Genomic DNA, 23,138 nt, shown 5'->3' with positions numbered 1-23,138 from the left:
TGAGGCTGGGGCCTGGGCCCTGTGCAGGGAGCCTGAAAGCAGCCAGCAGTACGGGGAAGGGTGGGTGGGGGGATGGTGGAGACGTTCTCACTGGCTCGCCAACACCGCACGCACACACACACACACACACACACACACACACACACGCCTGATTTTTTTTTTTTTTTTTTTGGCTGTGTCGGGTCCTAGTTGCGGCACGCAGGATCTTTAGTTGCGGCATGCAGAATCTTAGTTCCCCCACCAGGGATCGAACCCGCGTCCCCCTGCAGTGGAAGCATGGAGTCTTAACCACTGGACCACCAGGGAAGCCCTGCCTGATGTGTTTTAAAGTGTTATCCTTTAAATTACAAATATGCAAATATTCCTGGGAGGGGTCTCATTTAGCTTTCCCCTAACACCTCAATTCTTTTTTTTTTTTAACATCTTTATTGGAGTATAATTGCTTTACAATGGTGTGTTAGTTTCTGCTTTATAACAAAGTGAATCAGTTATACATATACATATGTTCCCATATCTCTTCCCTCTTGCATCTGCCTCCCACCCTCCCTATCCCACCCCTCTAGGTGGTCACAAAGCACCGAGCTGATCTCCCTGTGCTATGCAGTTGCTTCCCACTAGCTATCTATTTTACGTTTGGTAGTCCATGCCACCCTCTCACTTTGTCACAGCTTACCCTTCCCCCTCCCCATATCCTCAAGTCCTTTCTCTAGTACCTCAATTCTTAGTTAGCACTTTAGAAGGGATTAGTGGAGAGCCAGAACCTGGTGGGTGGCTGGTGGGTGCCTGGGCTGGGAGGGGAGCTCTGCCCCGCTGCCCTGGCTTCCCTCTGGATTGCTTACTTGTGCTCTACACCGCAAGATTGAGGGTTCCACCCCAGGTGCTGGGGGGATGGATACAGGGAAACCCTCCCCGGACAGAATAGTTCCTGAGGGCAGGCCATGAACACACTCTCACATGGCAGCGAGAAACAGAGTCACAGACCCCAGCCCTTTGTGGATTTAGGTCCTGGGGCCACCCATCTGCAAGGACATTTGATCTTTTCTCTCCATTGGTCAATCTTAACACATAGGAGGTACTGAATGAATGCTGTTCGAATGAATGAATATCTGCAGACTCCCTCTTCAGAAGCTGTTTGTAAGCTTCGCCTTTCTGAGGGAGGGGAAGCAAGCCGTGAGGAAAGACGACTGCTCTAAACTTAATTCCTACCAAAAGAAGAAAAAGGAAAAAATTTTAAAACAGAACAAGAAGGTGAGAGAGGAAGAGATGAAGGAAAGAAAGAAGAAAAATAAAGCTGTCAGAAAATCACGTATTTCAGTATGAAAAACTCTCTAGTTTTAATTCTGCTGGTTGTCTTAGATGGACAGGCAGACAGATAGGTGTATATATGCATATATAGCTTTTTAATTATTCCAACCAATATTTGTCTAATCGCTTACATTACAGTAGAAACAGTGCCTATTAACTCCACTTGCCCTGAAAAATGAGGAACCCAATGCTTTTTTTCTTTCCAGCCACTTCTTGCTTTTTGTTGAGACAATCTGAAATTTGGGGACAGATTATTATTGTTACCTATTTTTAAGCATCATTTCTTTCACATTTTTATTAGTTTTCAGTTATATTTACATTAGTTATCTAGACTGAATTCTACCTTTCATTTATTTCACCGATCCTGGTGAGTTTTCTGGTACCATTGAGTCCCCCCATTCTGGAGCTTTTTATTTTAATTCATCTGTTTGTCAACTGAGCAATTTTTTAGGAAGACTGGATGCACCTCTGTTTTCAGTTTTTGCTGATAGGATCCACGCACCTTTGGGGGATGAGGATCACGCCCTTTTCTGATTACAGAGGCAGGTGGAGGCGTCATCCTAGGCACATAGGACGGCAGGGGATGCCGTCTCCACAGGCTGCCTCTGGTTACACATGTGTGACACAGGCTTGTGACCTGCTTCTGCCCCGCTCGCTCCTCACCCTAAACAAACCTGCGCAGTCACATCCGTGCCACAGTCACACACGTCGTATACATGCCGCATCTCCATCCTGCTTGAATAAGGTAGCAGATAATCCAGATGTAAAGTCGTATGGTCCTAGTCTGGTTTGACTGGACAGATAGCATTTCTGGCATAAAGTAATGCTGAAAATAAATGTGCACGTTACACTAGCACATCTTGTGTTGACTTGCCTTGCTCAGTATCAGCTTGTTGCCCTCGGCAGTAACCATGGCTTTTCATACTCAGCTTGTCACCACGGAAACCTGGTCACTGAGTACTGCCCAGCAGTCTTGAGAGAAGCGTCTCTTCCAACTAACAGCATGATGCCCTGGGCCCTTTCTCTTTTCAGAGGGATCCAGCTCTGCCTGCCTTTATGCTGGGAAGCCCTGGTTCCCTTTGAAAAGTTGTCCAGGGTTTTCCCATTGTCAAAATTCTGACTCCTGGAGGTTAGGGGTGGGCAGTGACATCAGAGGGGGAGCTTGTCTTTCTGCAGGGGCAGAAATGTCAGTGTTGTGAACTTGTGCTGGTGTTTTCAAACTAACCATCACTTGACTAAGCCTTTCCTATCTTGCTCCACTACAAAAAATTTAATTACTGCTTTCTTTTCCTTCCCTACCAGCACATCCAGATTCAACATACCAGCCACAGACCGTTCCAACACCATGTGTCAACCTGCCAAGCAGCCCAGGGATTTAACATTGACATCCAATTACCAATCTGTTATACTTCAATTTAAATCAAAGTAATACATGCATGTACTTTTAAGAAAAAATCCAATTGTTCTGAAAAGCTTATGCTGGAGGATGGCAGTCGCCTGTCCCGCCCCTCCCTCACCCAGCCCATCACATATGGACTGCTTGCTTTAGTTCACGTGCTGACTCCTGCCCTGACTTTTTTTTTTTTTTTAAATAGATCTTTATTGGAGTATAATTGCTTCACAATACTGCGTTAGTTTCTGTTGTACACCAAAGTGAATCAGCCATATGCACACGTATATCACCATATCTCCTCCCTCTTGTGTCTCCCTCCCACCCTCCCTATCCCACCCCTCTAGGTGGTCACAAAGCACCGAGCTGATCTCCCTGTGCTATGCTGCTGCTTCCCACTAGCTAACTATTTTACATTCGGTAGTGTATATATGTCAGTACTACTCTCACTTCGCCCCAGCTTCCCCCTCCCACCCCGTGTCCTCAAGTCCATTCTCTATGTCTACATCTTTATTCCTGCCCTGCAACTAGGTTCATCAGTACCATTTTTTTTTTTTTTTTAGATTCCATATATATGCATTAGAATACGGTGTTTGTTTTTCTCTTTCTTACTTCACTCTGTATGACAGACTCTAAGTCCATCCACCTCACTACAAATAACTCAATATCATTTCTTTTTATGAATGAGTAATATTCCATTGTATATATGTGCTACATCTTCATCCATTCCTCTGTCGATGGACATTTAAGTTGGTTCCGTGTCCTGGCTATTGTAAATATTGCTGCAGTGAACATTGTGGTACATGTCTCTTTGAATTATGGTTTTCTCAGGGTATATGCCCAGTAGTGGGATTGCTGGGTCATATAGAGCTACCATATGACCCAGCAATGCCCTGACTTTCTTGATTTATCAACTTTAGTTACTCTCTATCGACTCGACTCCATGCTCTGAAAGATGAGGAGCTGGCTAGCTTGGACTACTCTGCTTGCCCTCTCTCCTCCTAATTTCTGATACTGTTATTATTTTTTAACTCTTTGATTACATTTGTAACTTTCTATACTATTTGCCTCTTTCTTGTTCCATCAACTTTAACATTCACACCTCCACTCCTTCTGCATGAGTTGTGGGTACAAATGCCTCTGTTCTTCCCTCCCCTAGTCTCACCTCCCTCCTTTTCTAGATGACACCCTTACTAATAGATTGCCAGGATTGTACGTTTAGATTGTTCTGTTGCTGTAGTTAATTCTTCCATGCTTTGTGATTTATGCCTCAATCTTAGTTTACAAAGGTGACTGAGTGATGACAGGAAGAGGCTAATGCCATTGAAAGAAGAATTTATTGCTTACAGTTTCCAAAAGAAGGGGGCATTCCACGCCACTCAGGGCCACATGGCGAAGCACCAGAGGCAGAAAGGAGTGAAGGGAAAGCATGCGCCACAGCCTTTAATGGGGTTTCTACGGGAAAGGCAGAGCAGGGCAGGGTAAGTATCTTAGGGTGGGCTAGGTTGAATAGTTTCAGCGGCCGCTGGGGCATAGAGGCTGGCCCTGGTTGCCTGGTACCTGGCCCTGGGTTGAGTTAGGGCAGGGGGAATATTGGCTTGGTGAGTGAGAGTTAGGTAAAAGGGGTGGTTAGAGTGTGGGCTCAGGATCGGTTAGAGGGTTTGTAATATGACTTTCACATGCCTGCAAAAGCTGCATCACAGGGGAGATGTAAACAGCTTTGGCCATTGGTTTGACCCTGTGATTAATGGATGCCAAATAGACAAATACAGAATCTAAGAAAACAACACTTTGTCTCTAGGTTAATTAATTCTAAGAGCTGAAAATCAATAAATAGCATTTAATTTCACAAACCTGTATATGATTTTGTAAGAGGGTGAAAAGGGCAGGTTCTGGAGCTATACTGCCTGGGGTCCAATTTTTATTTTGTTCTTCCCTGTTTGTGTCACGTGTTCTCTCTGTGCCTGATTTCCTCATCTGTAAAACAGAGCTGTTAATACTACCCACCTCATTGGATTTTTGTGAGAGTTAAATAAGTTATATATAAAATTCTTGGAATGGTGCCTGACACATACAAAGTGCTCAATAATTATTAGGGATTTAAATTGTTTTATCATTTTGTAAACATTAAACACCTCAGGGTCAAATGATATGTGAAGATCACATTTTGGTAATTTGTGACACCTCGACCCCTGGACCATCCAAAGGAAAACATTCCTAGTATCATGATCAAATGGATTTCTTTTTAACTCTTTATATCTGAAACCACATCACATTTTAAGTTCCCTAATATTTGGACCATGACTTTCTGGTATGATTTTAGTTTTCCCTTGGAGTTTTTTATTGCCCTTTGTTCTCATCGACAAAAAAATAATGAAACTCTATGTCCTTTTATGCAGCTCCTTGATTTTACCTTCTATTGCGTGGAGCCTTCTATTTTCCTGTCAGAAACCCCTGCAGACCCTTTTCCGGCTCTATCCTGCACTACTTACTGAAAGCCATCTTCATGGCATTTCCCTTTGACTCACCTCCTGAGTTGGAGACACTGTTTCTAGGATCTTGTCTTCCTCTTTCTTGTTTTTCACCTCTGTTTTGTTGGAGCTCATCCTAAAATAACTTCTTAAAAAGGGACCATGTATAGGAAAATTGGAGTCCTTGCAAGTCTAAAAATGTCTCTATTCTCTTGTTTGATTGACAATTCGGTAGAATTCTAGATGCGAAGTCTTTTAGTATCCAGTGTGCCGATGATAAGTCTGATGCTGTTCTAATTCTGGTTTCCTTGTAAGAGACCTATTTTTCTTTCTGGAAGCTTCTAGGATCTTTTTATATTTATAACTAAGTGATTTTATGAGTATGTATTTTACTTTCATTTTTTTCTGCCTTAAATTCAGTTAAAAGCCTTTTAATCTGAAGTCTCATGTCCTCTTTCAGCTCCTGGAAATGTTTTTCTATTGCTCTGTTTCTGAGGAGTCTCTTATTAGGAATTTGACCCCTCAGGTTGAGCATTTTTGTCTTCATCATTTCTTCTACTTTTTTCTGTACCTTCATCTTTGTGCTCCACATTCCAAATTTTCTCATTTTTATCTTCCGGCCTTTATTTTACATTTTTATATTTCTGCATTATATTTTTAATTTCTAGGGGCCTTTTCTTTTTCTCCAATTGTTCCTTTTTCGCAGCATGTTGTTCATATTTGATGAATGAGCCTATATATATTTTAAGTCCCTGAATTTAACTTTCCTACTTTATTCAGTTAATTACCAACCTATCCGATTGTTTCCTTTTTCTAGAAGTGTGTAGAGGTTGGATGTCCTACCAGAGGTGTGGAGGCTTAAATGCCTTAAAAAACAATCATTTATTTGCTCATTTGCAGCTTGGGCTGGGCTCAGCAGGGTGGTTCTTTTGCTGGTGTCTCCTGGTGTCATTCATGGACCGTAGTCATCTGACAGTTTGACTGAGGTCAGGGTCCAAGAAGCCTCACTCCTCTGCAACCGGTGCTGGCTGTTGGCTGGGGTGTCTTGGTTCTTCTCTGTGTGGCCTTTTGTCCTCCGTACACTGGACTAGGCTGTCTCATGATGGCAGCAATGTTCCAAACTGGTCAGAAGTTTTCACATGTTACTTCTGCCACATTTTATGTGTCAAAGCAAATCACAAGCCTAGACCAGATTCAAGGGGTGGGGAAAATAGACTCCACCTCTTGATGGGAAAAGAGGAAAATAATCTGGGACCATGTTTAATCTACTACAACCTCCCAGGCAATGTCTCCCTCTGTCTTAACTCGGGCTGCCATAACAAAATAACATAGACAAGGGGCTTAATAGGAGTTTATTTCTCACAGTTCTGGAGGCTGGAAGTTCCAGATCAGGGTGCCAGCACATTTAGTTCCCAGTGAGGGCTCTCTTCCTGGCTTGCAGACTGCCATCTCACTGTGTCCTTACACAGAGGAGAGAAAGGCAAGCTCTCCGGTATCTCTTCCTATAAGGACATTAATCCCGTCGTGAGGGCCCCACCCTTATGACCTCATCTAAACCTAATTACCTCCCAAAGACCCCCATCTCCAAATACCATCACCCTGGGGTTTATGGCTTCAATATATGAATTTGGGGATGGGGCACAGTTCAGTCCATAGCACCCTCTAAGAGCCAGCGTTTCTGTTAAGTAAGCTGAGTTACTTAAAGCCTTGAAATTTGGATATGTGTTCAGTAGTCTCAGCTGATGGGTATTGGTCAGGCATCTAGCATGTGCTGGCAGGTGCTGGGGGGCCTGGGGGGCTCCTGCTGTCATGGTGCTTTCAGTCTGGTGCAAGAAACAGACATGTAAATAGGCGTTCATAACAATGTGTGTGCACTGCAGTGGGAGACCTGCCTGGCTCTGTGGAAGCTTCTGGATAAAAGTAATTTCCTAAAGGCTGGATTTCATTCTCCCAGCCCAGGGAAGGAAGAAGAATCAGCCTGTACAAAGGCCTGGAGGCGTGAGACAGCTTAGTGTGGTCCGGGAGTGGGAGTGGCTATGTTTGGCTGATCCCCAGTGTTGGGGAGAGAGGCAGGAGCTGGCAGAGCTCTGGGGTCTTATTTGCCACATTGTGGAGTCTAGCTTGCCTGTCAGAGCTCCTGAGAAACCAGCACTGTGTGTGTGTTTGTGTGTGTGTGTGTAGGTATATGTGTGTGTGTGTTCAGGTAATGGGGTAGGGAGAGCTATGCTGTCTCCCTGCCAGGGTGGGTGAACCCTTTAAGAGACATTCAGTAACAGGCCATTTCCCATGGCTTTTCAAGACTGGAGCTTGTTAAGCAAACAGAACATGGTCCCCCTGAAGGCAGAGTCCCATGCTCTGTCCCCCGGGGACAGTTCTTTTGCTTTGCCAACTTGGTTTGTTCATTCAGTCACTCAGTCAGCAACATTCCTGCCACGTACAGCCTCCTAGCTGGGTCCTGGGAATACAGGGATGGCTCCGGCACAGCCCTGCCCTGGAAGAGCTCACAGCTTCTTAGCTGGGTGAGGGTCTGGGGCAGCAGAGCCACGGGGCAGCAGAGCTGCTCTGATTATGCACAAAGTGGCACTGAAGGCTTCCTAGGGGAAGTGTCCCTGCCTCATGGAGCCAAGGGTGAAGGGCACTCCAGGTGCAAGGAACAGCATGTGCAAAGGCCAGACTGTCCCCCCACTCCCACCCCTGGGGTGAGGAGCAGAGAGCGTGGTCGCAGCCCCTGAGTTGACGCAGGTGCACTCCTGAGTTGCGTGGGAGGTGGGGAGAGGTGGTAACACACGGAAGGCAGAGCAGTGAGCAGGGGCGGAGGTCTTAGGCCACCCCTCCCACATCCTCCCTGGAGGCCAGTGCCCTAGACCTGCCCTTCTGTCCAGCAGGCTCTGCCAATTACCACCTTCTCCAGCCACAGCCCTTCAGGAAATGCCGATGATTAGCGATTGTTATCATGGTAATTAAAATTCCCCGGGAACAGCTTGGCTAATATCCATCAGTATCTGCTGTCAGGTTGGCAGTGAGGTGAAATTGGAATGAAAACCTCGAGGCGGAGCACAGAGCAAAAGGCGGTGTGAGGGGAGGATTTAAGGCTGAAGCCACCCCACACCCTGACCTCCCGCAAGTGCCATGGGGGCCGTGTGGGTTTTTTCTCATTAAATGGCATTTTCAAGGCTAGCTGCTTTGCTGGCCTTATCACAGTGAACCACTCGTGGGGAGCAGAGCGCAGCTTTGCAGAATCACATGGCTTCTCCAAAAAGCAAAGGTTTTCCCCATCTGCGGCCCTAGATAGGATGGTTGGGGGTTAATTTCCACGGAGGGCTTTTCCCACCGCTGTTCTTGGGGACGGGGTCAAGTGTTGATGTCAGGCTGTGGGTGATAGGCTTGGATGCATATAGCAGAAATCACGTGATTAAAAGCTACTGCATTTTACAGGGTGGCGGCAGGCAGCAAGGCGGGAGAAGGTCTGAGGACATGCGGGGACTGGTATGGGGGGAGGGGAGATGGCTGCTCAGAACTGGGAGTCCCTCACCCCTCGCCTCACCAGTTTGACTCTCCCATGTGGAAGGCATTTTCCAAAACACCCGACAGTGTCTTGAATGCACCTCTACACGGTGTGCCCCCCATACCAAGTGATGCACCTGTGTGCTCTCGTCCCTCTGCCTTGGGGACTCAGAAAATGCTGCTCCTCCAGCTGGTCCGGGATCACCAGCCAGTCTGGTCTGGTCTCTGCCCATCACAGCGGTATCTGGCCTTCCACCCGGACTGCAGCGCCAGCACGAGAGAAACAGACAGACCAAGGCCCCGTTACAATGAACTCACCTGCCTTCTGGACCCCAGGGAGGCGCTGCACGCCTGGCAGACCCGTGGGGCCACGGCCCCTGCTACGCATAAATATCGGGGTGAATTGTGTGAAACTGACAGGGGTTTTTATAGGTCAAAAATGGCTGAACACACACACACACAAAAAAGGTTGACTATCAGTAGTTTCATGCAATTCAACCTAATACTTTGGATCTTGTGCTCTTTATCCCGTTTTCTAAAAACACTTGACTGATCAGTGTTTTTTAAGTGGGTGGTAGGGGTGGAGGTGGATCGTTGCAACAGGAAATGAAGCTGATGGCATGGGGCCCGCTGGCTGTGATATGCCAGGGTGGACAGGGCAGCCGGGGCTGTGGGTCTCACTGGTGCTCGAAGAAAGACTGGGAGCACGTGGCTGCCTTGTGCCCTGAAGTTCAAGGTCAGGGATGTGCACCTTGGCACGCCCTGCTAGGCACTCCCTCTTTATCCCTCTTTGAATCTGAAGTGGTAAATCCACTTGATTAATTACAAGAACTTGGGTGAAACCCCCCAGCCACTTCCGCAGGAAGGCGACAGACTATATGGATTGGGTCACGCTCCAGCAAACAACCCACGGCTGCCAATTCAGTCATTCAGCCGGTGTTTACGGAGCACCTACTGTGTGTCAGGCGTGTGCTAGGAGCTTAAAGATCCAGTGGTGAGCAGAGACGCCCTGGGCCTCCCTCCCGGCTGGTAGACTCTGGTGGGAGAGACAGACAAAAATAAAGGACTAGCCAAAAGGTGGAAGCAACTCAGTGTCCATCAATGGATGAGTGGATAAAGAAAATGTGGTGTATACATAAAACGGAATATTACTCAGCCTCAAAAAAGGAAGAAAGTTCTGACACATGTTGATGAACCTTAAGGACATTATGCTCAGTGAAATAACAAATACTGTATGTACGTCAAAAAGGCAAGTACTGTATGATTCCACTTAATTCGTAGACAGAAAGTAGAACAGTGGTCACCAGGGTTTGGGGGAGACGGGCATGGGGACTTGTTTAATGGGTAAAGTTTCAGCTTTACAAGATTAAAAGAGTTCTGGAAATGGGCTACCCAACAATGTGAATGTACTTAACATACTGAACTGTACACTTAAAAATGGTTATGATGGTAAATTTTATAGTGTGTGTATTTTAACACAATTGAGAGTGTAATGTGGGGTCCCTGCCCTGAAGTCACTTAGTGCCCCGCTGGGGATTTGACTTTTCTTCCTGAGGGCAGTCTGACGATATACGTCATCATCTATGTACACTATACGTCATCATCTATGTATACATATCCCTTGACCCGGCAGTTTCACTCCTGGGAATATTTCCTAAGGCAGTAACCGACAGCCTCTGATGATGGGTGTGCCACAATGATGTTTGCAGCACTGTTCAGAAGAGTGAAAAACTGGAAACAATTTAAACTCCCATCAGTGGGGGGTTGATTTAATTAAGTTTAATAAATCCAAACTATAGAACCATAGTTTCATGTGGAGACCGTTACTTATTAACACAGTACAACTGCTGTGTTATATAGTTAAGTATCATATAATAACATCTACATGACCCTATTCTTCCAAAAAGGAAGGAAGGAAAGGAGGGAGGGAGGGAGGAAAACTGAATTGTATATATGCCCAGGAAAGGGTGTAAGAAAATTCACAACACAGTGTTAAGCAGGGCTCTATCTATGTGACCTTCCTCATTTTGCTTTTGTTATTGTCCTAATTTTGCATGATATCTATGTATTTCTCAGGGGAAAAAAGCAAAGCAACATCCATGGTGGGGGTCAGAGAGGCAGTGCAATGCGGGTCCTAAGCCCACCCAGACCCCACCATTCACAGATGGCTTTCGAGGGCTTGCTTCACTTGGTTCCCCCGAGGCCCAGACATGTTGGGGGCAGGAGGCTGGCATGCCCAGGGGAGGGCAGGCAAAGCCAGCACCGATGGATGCCCAGGTCTTCACTTAGCAGAGGGAGGCCGAGTGAGCCCCTCACCAGCCCCCCATGGCCCTGGGCTTGGACACCTGGTCTCAGGAGCCACACAGCAGCTCTACAAGGACAGGGTAGCCTTGGTGGTGGCTGTTTGTGTTTATTTCCTCTCCCTATATGGCACTTCCCTGCCCTCTAGGCATCTAGACACTTAGCATCCATGATGGTGATGTCTGACCTGCTGAGGATTTACCCCCTGCTCAACCATAGTTTAGCTAGCCCCTACTTCACATGTGTAGACTGTTGGGATGAAACTCTGGGAACCTTCAGTGTGGAGTAGAGGCCAATAGAATGGTAGGCTGGCCTTGGGCAAGTTGCTTAACTTGTCCGAGCCTCAGTTTTCCCATCTGGAAAGTGGGAATAATAATAGAGCTTCCTCAAGGAACCGTTATCACCAGATGCCTCTGGGAATGGGAAAGGAGACTTTTAAATTTCGCACTTTGTGAATTTTAGATCATGTGCATGTATTACTGATTCAAAGAAATAACTACATATCGTAGGAGGGCTGCAAGAGGATCAGAAAGGGTTTTCCAAGGCGGCTCCAAGAAGCATTCATCTCTACGTTATTCAAGAGCCACACACAAAAGCAGGCCCTTCTGCACAGGGAAGCTGGGAGGGAGGGCTGAGTGACTCGTGCCCAGGACAGTGTTTGGACTCAGTGGTCCTATGCCTGGCACTCTGGAGCATAAGGAGGTGACTGTCGTCTACTTGGAGAAATAGATACACCTCACTCCACGAGGGCACAGTAAGTGCTACAGTTAAAGTTCTGCAGACCCATTACTAGGGTTGAGTTCCTCTAGGAAAACTTGCTGGGTAGGTTCCAAGTGGGAAGCACTGTCTGTCCTTTTGCTCTGTTGGAGAGCCCTGTGCACATTGGTATATTAAAGGCTCTGAGAAGTCCTGCAGTAACAGAGCTTGGTTTAACTTGGTGCTTCTTGATGGACATGATGGAGAACTCTTCTTTTTTCTTTTCTTTCTTTTTTTTTGTTTTTGGCTTGGTCCCTGCTAACATCCCACAGATTCAGTTGGTGTAGAGGAGTTGGGGAGTGGGAAACACTGTCCTCTAGAGAATCAGGGCAGACTCTGGCCTTTTGATTTGATTTGATTTGGGTTTTTTAACATCTTTATTGGAGTATAATTGCTTTACAATGGTGTGTTAGTTTCTGCTTTATAACAAAGTGAATCAGCTATACATATACATATATCCCCATATCTCCTCCCTCTTGCGTCTCCCTCCCACCCTCCCTATCCCACCCCTCTAGGTGGTCACAAAGCACTGAGCTGATCTCCCTGTGCTATGTGGCTGCTTCCCACTAGCTATCTATTTTACATTTGGTGGTATATATAAGTCCATGCCACTCTCTCACTTTGTCCCAGCTTACCCTTCCCCCTGCCTGTGTCCTCAAGTCCATTCTCTACATCTGCGTCTTTATTCCTGTCCTGCCCCTAGGTTCTTCAGACCCATTTTTTTTTTTTTTTTTAGATTCCATATATATGTGTTGGCATATGGTATTTGTTTTTCTCTTTCTGACTTACTTCACTCTGTATGACAGACTCTAGGTCCATCTACCTCACTACAAATGACTCAGTTTCGTTTCTTTTTATGGCTGAGTAATATTCTATTGTATATATGTGCCACATCTTCTTTATCCATTCGTCTGTCGATGGACACTTAGGTTGCTTCCATGTCCTGGCTATTGTAAATAGAGCTGCAATGAACGTTGTGGTACATGACCCTTTTTGAATTATGTTTTTCTCAGGGTATATGCCCAGTAGTGGGATTGCTGGGTCGTATGGTAGTTCTATTTTTAGTTTTTTAAGGAACCTCCATACTGTTCTCCATAGTGGCTGTATCAATTTACATTCCCACCAACAGTGCAAGAGGGTTCCCTTTTCTCCACCCTCTCCAGCACTTATTGTTTGTAGATTTTTTGATGATTGGCCTTTTGATTTTAAATTGTCCCTTTTGAGTAGGGGACTTGGTCCCCTGGTTGTAAAGCTGTGCACGTTTGTCAGATGACAGGAGGGAGGGTGACAGTGACGATAGTGGGCACCATGTCTGTCGAGTGGCTGCTCTGTGCCTGGCACCAGGCTATGGGAATTTACATTCACTTGCAAGCCTGACCCTCATGGCCGCCCTGGGAGCCGGCACTGTTCCTGCCTTCCACCTACCGATGATGAAACTGAGGGTCACGAAGGTTGATGCGTCCAGATCTCCCGGCTGCGGGATGACAGATCCAGGATTCAAACCCACACATCTGCTCTGAGCTGCCAAGGCTTCCTCGTCTCAGAAAAGGTCACCTCCTTCCTTCACACGCTCCCACTCTTCTTATAAATACCCTGAACACATTTCCTTCATCAGGAAAGAGATTACAGAGCACTTGGCGTTTTCTGAAGCAGGCGTTAAGGGTTCAGGAACCTTATTGCACTCGCTGCTCTGAATTCTAATCTGTGGCCCTCTCTAAGCTCCGGGCCCGTCTGTGCCCCCCACAGAGATGATCACATCCCGAGAAGCTCTCCAAGACCATGGTCAATGCCAGGCCGTGGCCGGCCCAGCTCTTCCTCTGACCTCTTGTCGCTCTGCCCAGAGTCTCGAGGGGAAGGGGCAGGCCGGAGGAATGCAGTGGCTTCTTGAGTGCCTTCTGGGAGGCGGGGCCGGCGGGGAGCAGGGTACAGGGAGGACTGCTTTGCACCCTGTGCTCTGAGCAGATGTCTCCCCCTCCAGGTCTGGAAGAGGTCGGGGGCCTGGTTCTACAAAGGGATCCCCAAGTACATCCTGCCCCTGAAGACCCCCGGCCAGGCCGATCACCCCCACTTCCGACCATTGCCCATGGAGCCAGCAGGGCAAGAGCCCAGAAGTACTGAGAGCGGCCGCGTCTACATGTGGGCCCGAGAGAGAGGTAAGTCCCCACTGCCCCCTCTCCGGGATGGCAACCAACATCTGAGCCATCAGCCAACCAAGCAGTGCCGCATGCACCAGGCCAGGGCCCACCACCCCTCCATGTGGCTCACACTGGGCTTCGTCCCTCTCTGTGCCCTTGGCTCCCCGCCTGCACCACGTGGGTAGCTCGTCCTCAGCAGGGTGCTTGCTTGCATCAGGAGGGTCCCCTGGGGGCCGTTTCACCAGCAAGCACTAATTTGGGGGCGGGAATGCCATGGACAGCACTATGGATCTGTGCAGAAATGTGATGTCAGTTGAGGTTTTTTGCAAAGTATGAAAATGCATCTTTCTAAGGCAGGTCTGTACCACCTCTTCTCAGTGCTTGTCTATGTCTCAGGAAGGGGGACTCCTGGCTTCCCTGGTCTTAACAAGCAAAGTGACGGTGTGCCCAGGGCCCCTTGGTGTTTGTGGTGACTGCACTGATGTGGGTGTGTCCTAAGTGGCCACCATCAGAAGGGGAACGCACCCCATGGGTCATGATAACAGTGCTTGGGGTGGTGGACAGCTCTCCACTGCTTGCATGATGCTATAGTGCTTGTGATTTTATTTTCAAAGTTCCTGGTCTCACAACAGACTCTGGAGGTGGACAGAACAGGTATTTTGTAGCCCCATTTTATAGATGAGTAGCCTGAGGCCCAGAGAAGAGGAGGGATTTTCTCAGTTCGGTGTGGCAGAGCTGGAACCAAAAGGTGGGGTCCTGCCCGTGGGGCTTTGGCTCCTTCTGCCCTGAAGTGTCGGAGTTTCAGCCCAAGATTCAGGGTCTGAGGGTCCTACATGAGACATGGCCGCCGGAGGGATGAGGGCTTATCCTGTTACTGGGGATGATGGACCCAAGAGAGTAGACATGGCAGCTGCTTCTGAGGGGCTCTCGAACATCTCCATGTTTGGATTATGACCTGGCATTTATCTTCATGTCATTTGGACTTTGGTTTTCTTGTTACAAAAGTAAGGCATGTTTATTAATACAGTTTTGAAAGTTGTCAAATGATATAATTTAGAGGTAAAAATCCCCTGTAGGTCAGCCCTTCCAGACATAACTGGCATTAACAGCTTGGCGTCTGTTCTCCAGATATTTTTTCTCGGCATCACCCGGGTTTTTGCAGCCAGCCTTCCTGCCTAATTCTCCTGGGCTCTGTTTGCCCTTCTAGTTCCCATGAGTTCACCTTCCCTGCCATCACTGCCACAGAGCAGCCTCGGTGGGGACCACGGCAAGTGCAGGTGCAACCTGGGCAGTCAGGGGGCAGCGGGCGGCCGGAGGGGAGTCCCTTTTCCACCCTCAGCGCTGGGGCTTTCTCGTGCCCCAGCCCGGTCGGGGTGCATCTGTGTCCCTCAGACCGAGGGAAGAGATACGGCTGTGGAGGCTGAAGCTGGGGGACACTGGCGGGTCTAGAATGTTGTTTCCCGTAGATTGAGGAGGAGAGACCTTGAGGCCTCACCCCGAGGGGCCTCAGTGCCCTGTCTGCTCCAGCACCAGTGCGGCACACGTGAGCACGCATGCATGCACACACACACACACACGCACGCACACACATCCCTAGGGAAGGGCAGGACCTTCTCTCATCTCCTCCTCAGCCACGCAGACACACAGATGCCCTTTTAATTATGTGGGCAAGGAGGCCAGCGGCCCACACACTTGGAGTTGGCACCGTTATTAACTGACTTTGCAGTGAGGCCGGGCCAGGCAACCTGGAGGTCCCCCCGACCCCGGTGTGAACTCGGTCTCCCTCTGCAGACTGGGTTGGAAGCCCCCCAGGCCCCCAGAGCACGAGGCCGCTGGAAAGTGGCTTCCCCTCGCCATCTGCAGCCCCATCATCAGTGGTGCGGGGTGCCAGGCAGCAGGCTGGGGTCAGAGCTGCGGTCTGTGCTCCAGATCAGAGCCTGTCTGCTAAGCCTGGCCCTCGTAGCACCCCATTCAGCCCCAACTGAGCTTGGGCCAGACAGAAACAGAGTGACCAGCACTGGAGTGTGGGCTCCCCAACCACGCTGGAAGCTGTCTGCAGGCAGGGCCGTGTCTGTCCTGAACAGGCCGATTCCTCAGCACGTAGCATGGAAGAGGCACAAGGTAGATGCTTATTAGGTGATTGAGTGGAAGAATGAAGGAATGAACTACCCACCTGCTCTGGGATGTTTGAAAGGCCTATGGAGGGATTTTCATTAGGACCTCAGGCTCCCCTGGGTCAGCGGTCTGGTGGACAGCCCAGGAGGCTCTGAAAACCACCTTCCTCTCCTGAGGCAGCTCTCCTCCCGCGTTCCTGTCTCCAGGGCTAGCCCCACAGTCCCTGCTCCCTGATATGGAAGCTTATCCTGACACCAGCTCCCTCTCTCTGACCAACCCCCCTCACCGCCCCCTGCAACACCCTCTCCTCTTTCTTTCACTCTCTCCCTCTCCCCACCACCTTCTTCTCTCCCTCCTTCCCTCTTGGGAAGGTACACCTGTGTCTCCCAGCTTCTCCCCCCGACCCCAATCCCAGCTCACTTCGCTTGGAAGAGGAAGGGGAATCAATAGATAGAAGCCAAGAACTTTGCAGGCCACAGAGCAATCAAGTGAAATGTATTGATGTTTTTGAGACAGGTCCCTTTTCTTCCTCCTTTAAATTGTCTTGGTTAATTTTTAATTACATGAGCATACCTGATAAATTTTTAACAAGTTAAACAATTCAAAAGTCTATGAAGAATTAAAATCTCTCCTGCCATCATCTCCAAACCCCTTTCTCCCTATTCCTACCAACATATACTTGATATAGGGTTATGTTTTCTTTTGTTTTTATTTTAACAACAAAAGTAGCCTCTTACCCATAACTCTGCATGTTGCTTTTTTCACTTAAAAGAATATCATGGGCATCCCTCCAGGTCAATCGATATATAGATTTTACTTTATTCTTTTTAATGGCTGAGTAAAATCCCGTCATATCATATATTGTGATTTAATTATTCACCTATTGATGGACATTCAAATGATTTCTGGCTTTTTGCCACTGCAGGCAGTACTGAAACATCCTTATATGTATCTGATGCTTCTATTTCCGTAGGGCAGGTTTCCAAAAATGGGTTGTGTGTTTTAAATTTCAGTAGACATTACCAAACTATATTCTGAAAATGTTATAGTTTTTTATACTCATCTATACCTGCATCCTTGCCTGCCATGAATATTTTTGGTGTTTATCATTTTGGCCAGTAGGCTAGAAGAAAAATGATATTTCATTTTTCTAATTTGTACATTTGAACGTCTCTTCATGTCTTATTATTTATTGATTATTTAAGCTTCCTCTTTTAAAACTTGCCTGTTTAAACTCATTGCTCATTTTTTATTATATTGTTTATTTTCTCTTACTGATTTGTAGATGCTCCTTAGGGGTATTAAATGGGTTGCAAACCTTTTTCTCCTTGACTTTACATTTTGTTTGACTTTAGTGTTAACTTATAGTATTGCGCCAGTTAAAAACAATTTCTTTTCATTTTTGTGAAGTCAAGTATGTCTTTCTTTTGCTTTGTGGCTCATAGGTTTCCTATCTTGCTTTGAAATGTCTTCCTCTACAAGGTTAAAAAAAAATCTGTTAAATAAAAAGTTTAAGTAGTATGAGAATAAAAGGAAATACTTAAGTATGATAAAATTACCCAAAAAGCAGAAATGTAACACCAAATATCATATTAACTGATAAAGCACTGAAGCCATGTTCTATCAAAATACAAGTCAAATATACCTCCATCACCATCATTCAACAATATTCTGTAGTATTTAACTAATGTAACAAGGCAAGAAAATAAAATGATCTGTCACTATTGGAAAAGAAAAAATTCTCTTATTTGCAGGTGATGTAACTGTATACCAAGAAAACCCAAGAGGGTCTACTGAAACAACCCACTAGGATTAATAAGAGAATTTGGGAAGCAACAGGACACAAAGTAAATCAATAGTTTACACCAAAAAATCAACAGTTTTACTCTATACTGACTAATTAGAAGTAGAAGTGGAAAAATCCATTCATAATTGCAACAAAAATTGTAAAATGCCCAGAAACAAATTTTAAAAAAGAATTATAGGTCAAACATGGAGAAAATTATAGAATCTTATCAAAGGACACACAATGGAATATTACTCAGCCATAAAAAAGAATGAAATAATGCCATTTGCAGCAACATGGCTGGACTTAGAGGTTATCATACTAAGTGAAGTAAGTCAGACAAAGATAAATATCATATGATATCACTTATATGTGGAATCTTAAAAAATGATACAAATGAACTTATTTACAAAACAGAAATAGACTCACAGACATAGAAAACAAACTTATAGTTGCCGAAGGGGAAAAGGAGGGGAGGGATAAATTGGGGATTTGGGTTTAACAAATACACACTACTGTATGTAAAATAGATAAACAAGGACCTACTGTATAGCATAGGGAACTATATTTGATATCTTGTAATAACCTATAATGGAAAAGAATCTGAAAAAGAGTGTGTGTGTGTGTGTGTGTGTGTGTGTGTATATATATAACTGAATCACTTTGCTGTACACCTGAAACATTGTAAATCGACTGTACTTCAATTTTTACTATAGTCAAGAGAAAGAGTGTAGTGTTGTCACCAGAATAAATAGAATATCTATTTATATAGATAAGTGGAACAGAATAGAAAAATAATAGACCTAAGGATGTATGGAAGCTAAACATAGGTAGCTTTTCACTTCAATGGGAAAATAACTGGTTTATTTATCAACCAGGGCTAGCATAATTAGATTTCCATCCCATTCCATCTGTATCCAGAAACACATTGCAGACAGATTAAAGATCTAAATGTTAGAAATAACACAATGAATGTATTAGAGAAACATCAGAAGTGTTTCTTTCCTCTGTGTCAAACTCAGAGACACTCTGGCGCCTACAGGACAGGTAGGCTGACTACCTGAGTTGGCTATGCTCTCCCTCCTGTGGACACCGGGTGTTGATTTTGGTCCAGGATTTGGGTGCAGACCCCTTGGTGAGCCCCCTACAAGCTTGCTCATAGCAGGACATTCATTCTTTCTCCAGGATGGGGTAGGGAAACAGTGTGACCTGAGTTCCTCCTGTGACTGACCCTGGGTCTGACCTGGCTGCCTCTGGGGAAAGGGCTCCACCCTCCCACCCAATCACTCCAACTGGAGTGCGTGCTCCACGCTACTTTCCCTTGGCAGGTCGTTGCTCCAAGTTTATGGCAGCAATAAATATAGTCAGTTTTTGTGTACTCCCAGGCCTCTTTGTTCCCCTGTGAAATATAAGGTGTAAATAGTGGAACCAGTACTGTGGGCTCTTAGGTCTTAATCTCTTTCGAGTTGGACCCACCTCTTCTGCAGGCATCTTTCCTCTCAGCTGGATTCCCACCCTCGGGCAGTGTGTGGAAAGATATTTGCTGGGTGTAGGGATATTAATCTGGCATATTTGGGTAATAAGAGATTACATTTTTTTTCTCATATACTTTTTTTTTTTTTTGGCTGCGTTGGGTCTTTGTTGCTGCGCGGGGGCTTTCTCTAGTTGCAGCCAGCGGGGGCTACTCTTCGTTGTGGTGCGCGGGCTTCTCGTCGCAGTGGCTTCTCTTGTTGTGGAGCACGGGCTCTAGGCACGCGGGCTTCAGTAGTTGTGGCTCAGGGGCTCTAGAGCGCAGGCTCAGTAGTTGTGGCACACGGACTTAGTTGCTCCGCAGCATGTGGGATCTTCTCGGACCAGGGCTTGAACCCGTGTCCCCTGCATTTGCAGGCGGATTCTTAACCACTGTGTCACCAGGAAAGCCCTTCTCATGTACTTGAAAGCTTAGAGGAGGCAACTGCAGGTTTGGTTCAGCAGCTCAGTGAGGTCAGGACAGATGTCTTGATATTTCTTGCTCTTTCCCTCATGGTCACAAGATGATTGCTACAGTTCCAGCCATTACTACAAGGAAAAAAAGAAAGATTAAAGAGGAGGCTGGAAAATTAAGCTTTTCCCTTCTGCAGCCTTGCATTATAATAGAAGCAGGCTGGTACTTGTGCTGGGGGAGCCTGATGCCCTATTGATGGAGAGCTGAATTGATCTGACTGAAGTCATTATGTGTGGCAGTTTTGCTCAGATAGGATTTTGTGCTTCTCTGCCTCCAAGGCCGAGGACACTTAACATGATGGCGCTTATTTTCTTCAGCCCCCAGTGCTGTTACTGGGAGACAGCAGTGCCCTGGGTCTGCTCTGTGGCTGGCCTGCCCCGCCTTTCCCAGCTGTGGCTGTACACCTGCGATGGGGTGGGGGCAGCGCTGAAGCCCCAAGTCTCGGGTCCATACAGTACTCCAGGGGTATTTTAGGATGTGTGTCCTTTTCTCAGATGGCAGCCAGAGAGCCGAGGTTCCTAGGAGACCGACTCCTGGATCTGTGAGGCTTTGCTGTATTCACCTCTCTTAGGGAGCCTGGGGCCAGGCAGGGGTTGGGGGCCGGGGGCCCATCGCCATCTAAAGCTTTCAGCACTGCCCTGTGGCCTGGCCGGACTGGGGAGGCCTTTCCATTCTGCCCGGCCCGCTAGACCCCAAAAGCCCCAGCTGAGCACAGGCAGGTGCCCTGAGCTCCCAGTAGCCACGAGGCAAATTCCCTTTCCCCTCCCCACTGAGGCCCGGGCGCAATCCCTCTCCAGGACCCTCCGCAGGAACCCTCCCTCCTCCCACCCTCCGTCATCCCCCTGAGCAGAGCACAGGCTTCCTGGATGGAACTGAACAGAATGACACACTGGTCACTTCAAGGTCTGTTCTGGAAAAGTACTTCGAGGTTTTGGATTTTTTCCAGCTGGGTAGTTTTAAGAAAAATCAGAGTTTCGTTACCACTTTATTGGTTCACTAGGTTTTAAACAAAAATTTTTTTAAAATCCTGAACTGTGGTTCTGTTTGCAGTCCAGTGAAAGCAAGCTTTGGGGTTGTTTGGGTTGAGTGGTCTGGCTCCGCTCAGCTGCAAATGTTTTCCTGGGGCTGCCCTTCCTGAATGACCCCTCAGCCAGCCTTCCCGCCCCTGCGCCGCCATCTCCTGTCCCCCTGGAGAAGCCGAGTCATTGGTACTGCATTGGCCTCAGCCAGAGCTCCTTGACTCACAGCCATTATCTCATCTGATGCTCAGAACAGCCTATGGGGCAGCTAAGGACGTGAAATTGACTCTAAGTGATGGATGAGGAGGGGGATGTCTGCCCAAGGTCGCATAGGCTGCAGCTAAGAGGGCCTGGGATCCAGGCTCCTGAACCCCAGCCCACTCTCCTCCCCTCTGAGTGTAGCTCAGAGTAAAGCTATTGCCCAAATCGCCACACACACTGGCTTTCCCCTTTCGGACTTGGTTCAAGGGTTTTTGGTTGCCAGGCTGCTGAGGAAGTTCTCCCAGAAGCAGGGATGGAGAGGTAGGCTTTCGAGGCCTGTGGGGATGGGGGGATATGGCAGCATCTTCTTCTGCTTCTCAGGGAACTCTCGGATCAGCTCCATTCCCCAGCCTCTGCCCGTCAGCAGCTGGTACTCAGCTGCAAGTCTCCGTGCCCTTCAGTCTCAGCCTCTGCCCCCACTCTCAGGACCCATGTCCACACTTGCGGAGGACGTGATTGGCCCAACTCCCTCCTGCTCAGGATGCCCTTTATGCATCAAGCCTGTAACCCGTCAGACATTATAGATGGTGTGGCCCATTACGCCCAATTGAGGCTGCTTTCCCCAAAAGCAGAGCTGGGACAGAACAGGGAGAAATTTGTATCTCTTGCTCAATAGCCATTGAATCACAGAATTGGGTGTTTTGTATCCTACAGGGCAGTGAGCTCCCTGTCACTGGGAGCATTCAAGCAGAGGCTGGATATTATAGTAGGGATACTACGGCTCAGAAACTGGGGGAAGCTTACTATGGGGCTTGTTACTGTGTATCCAGAGTTATGACCCCATGTTGTGACCAGGGCTGGGGAGATGGGGACACAGTCTATGGCCCAAGATTGAGGAAGCCACATGGCTTTGAACCCGAGACCTGTGTCTCGTTAGCACAGAGCTGCAGCCGACTGAGCTAATAAGCAGTTTCTCGGCAGCCGTTTTTCCATCAAACGCATATGCTGTTTCCTGACTTCTTAACGCAGCATGCTATTTATACCAGTAGATCCATTCATTCTTAATGAGCCACGGTTGTGGATTGTAAAATGTTTTATTTTCAGACAGGATTGCTCACTGCCCACAGCCAGTTGTTGCTATGCCGCCTTCCTTCTTTCTCTGTTCCTGAGAAATGAGCGTTTTGGAAGCTCCTCGGGGCGCTCAGCTGCCCTCTCCCCCACTCCATACTCACCCCCAGTGTTTCCCCAGCAGACTCAGGACTTGCCGTTTCTATCACATCAGCCTGGACGTGGTACATGAACTCCCTGCAGCCTTCAGAGCAGCTGGGAGTGTGTGTTGTAGGGGGCAGGCATGGGCGGGGGGTGGGGGCAGGCTGGCCAAGGCTAGGAGAAGGAGGCAGAATAGAGCAGGAGGGCTTCATCGTTTGGAGGTGGGATGCCATCTGTCCTGGGTGGGTTGGACATTTGCCATTGTTATAGGTCGCCAACTGATGGAACAGTGACTCTATCCGACTCACTGCTTTAAATTCATTGACAACTTTTTTAAAGGTAGAGAATGTTCATTAAAAAGAATATGGAGTTCTGGCTTCTTTTTTGAAAATCAGAAGGTCTGGCAATACTGCCCCTCCCTGGAAAAATTGGACAGGCTAAGTGGCAGCTTCCCCCTTCACCCAGGCCTTGCAGTCTCTGGTTTGCTGCAGTCCCCACCCCTCCCTATTGTCTCTCACGCTCTTTGATCATCACCCTTGCTGGGTTATTAAGGAGAAAGTGAAATAGTTCTTGTTTCCACATCCCAGTGAAAGAGAGAGAATAGAAGTTAGACCAGCAGGGACACCTGTTGCAAAAACAGTGGGCGCACGTCTCTGTGGAAGTGAAGGCTTCTCACATCCAGCCCACCTCACTCACTGACCCTTCACCTGACCCGTGGGAGGCAGGAGCCTGACCATGGCACATCTGGGGGTCCTTCCTCCTACCCTGACCCCACAAATCCTGCCCGCGGTGGTTCTGCGCCTTCTGTGGAGGTGACCCACTACTGTTGCCCCCACGGCCTCGCCAATAAGGGCTTAAGAGGTCAGGCCTTGCAGAGCTCCTGTGTTTTAATAGGGGATCCCCGGGCAGGAAAACTTTAGTTTTTTAAAGTCCTTCTTCCTCTCTGGGCCTTGGTTTCCCCA

The 23,138-nt window shown here is 47.5% G+C and overlaps 1 protein-coding gene across 7 annotated transcripts in view; it reads left to right on the top strand.

The window, feature by feature from the left end:
- RPH3AL (rabphilin 3A like (without C2 domains)) overlaps positions 1-23,138 on the top strand; it is a 145,086-nt gene that overhangs the window by 106,692 nt on the left and 15,256 nt on the right. For all 7 annotated transcript variants that reach the window (XM_061176825.1, XM_061176824.1, XM_061176826.1 and 4 more), the window contains one exon: positions 13,706-13,880. In XM_061176825.1, coding sequence (XP_061032808.1) covers positions 13,706-13,880 — 175 coding nt within the window. The remainder of the gene's footprint in view (positions 1-13,705; positions 13,881-23,138) is intronic.

This window comes from Eubalaena glacialis, chromosome 19 (assembly GCF_028564815.1).
Source record: "Eubalaena glacialis isolate mEubGla1 chromosome 19, mEubGla1.1.hap2.+ XY, whole genome shotgun sequence".
NCBI classification, from domain to species: domain Eukaryota; kingdom Metazoa; phylum Chordata; class Mammalia; order Artiodactyla; family Balaenidae; genus Eubalaena; species Eubalaena glacialis.
Note: the sequence above shows the minus strand (reverse complement) of the source record. Positions and strands in the feature narration are given on the sequence as shown.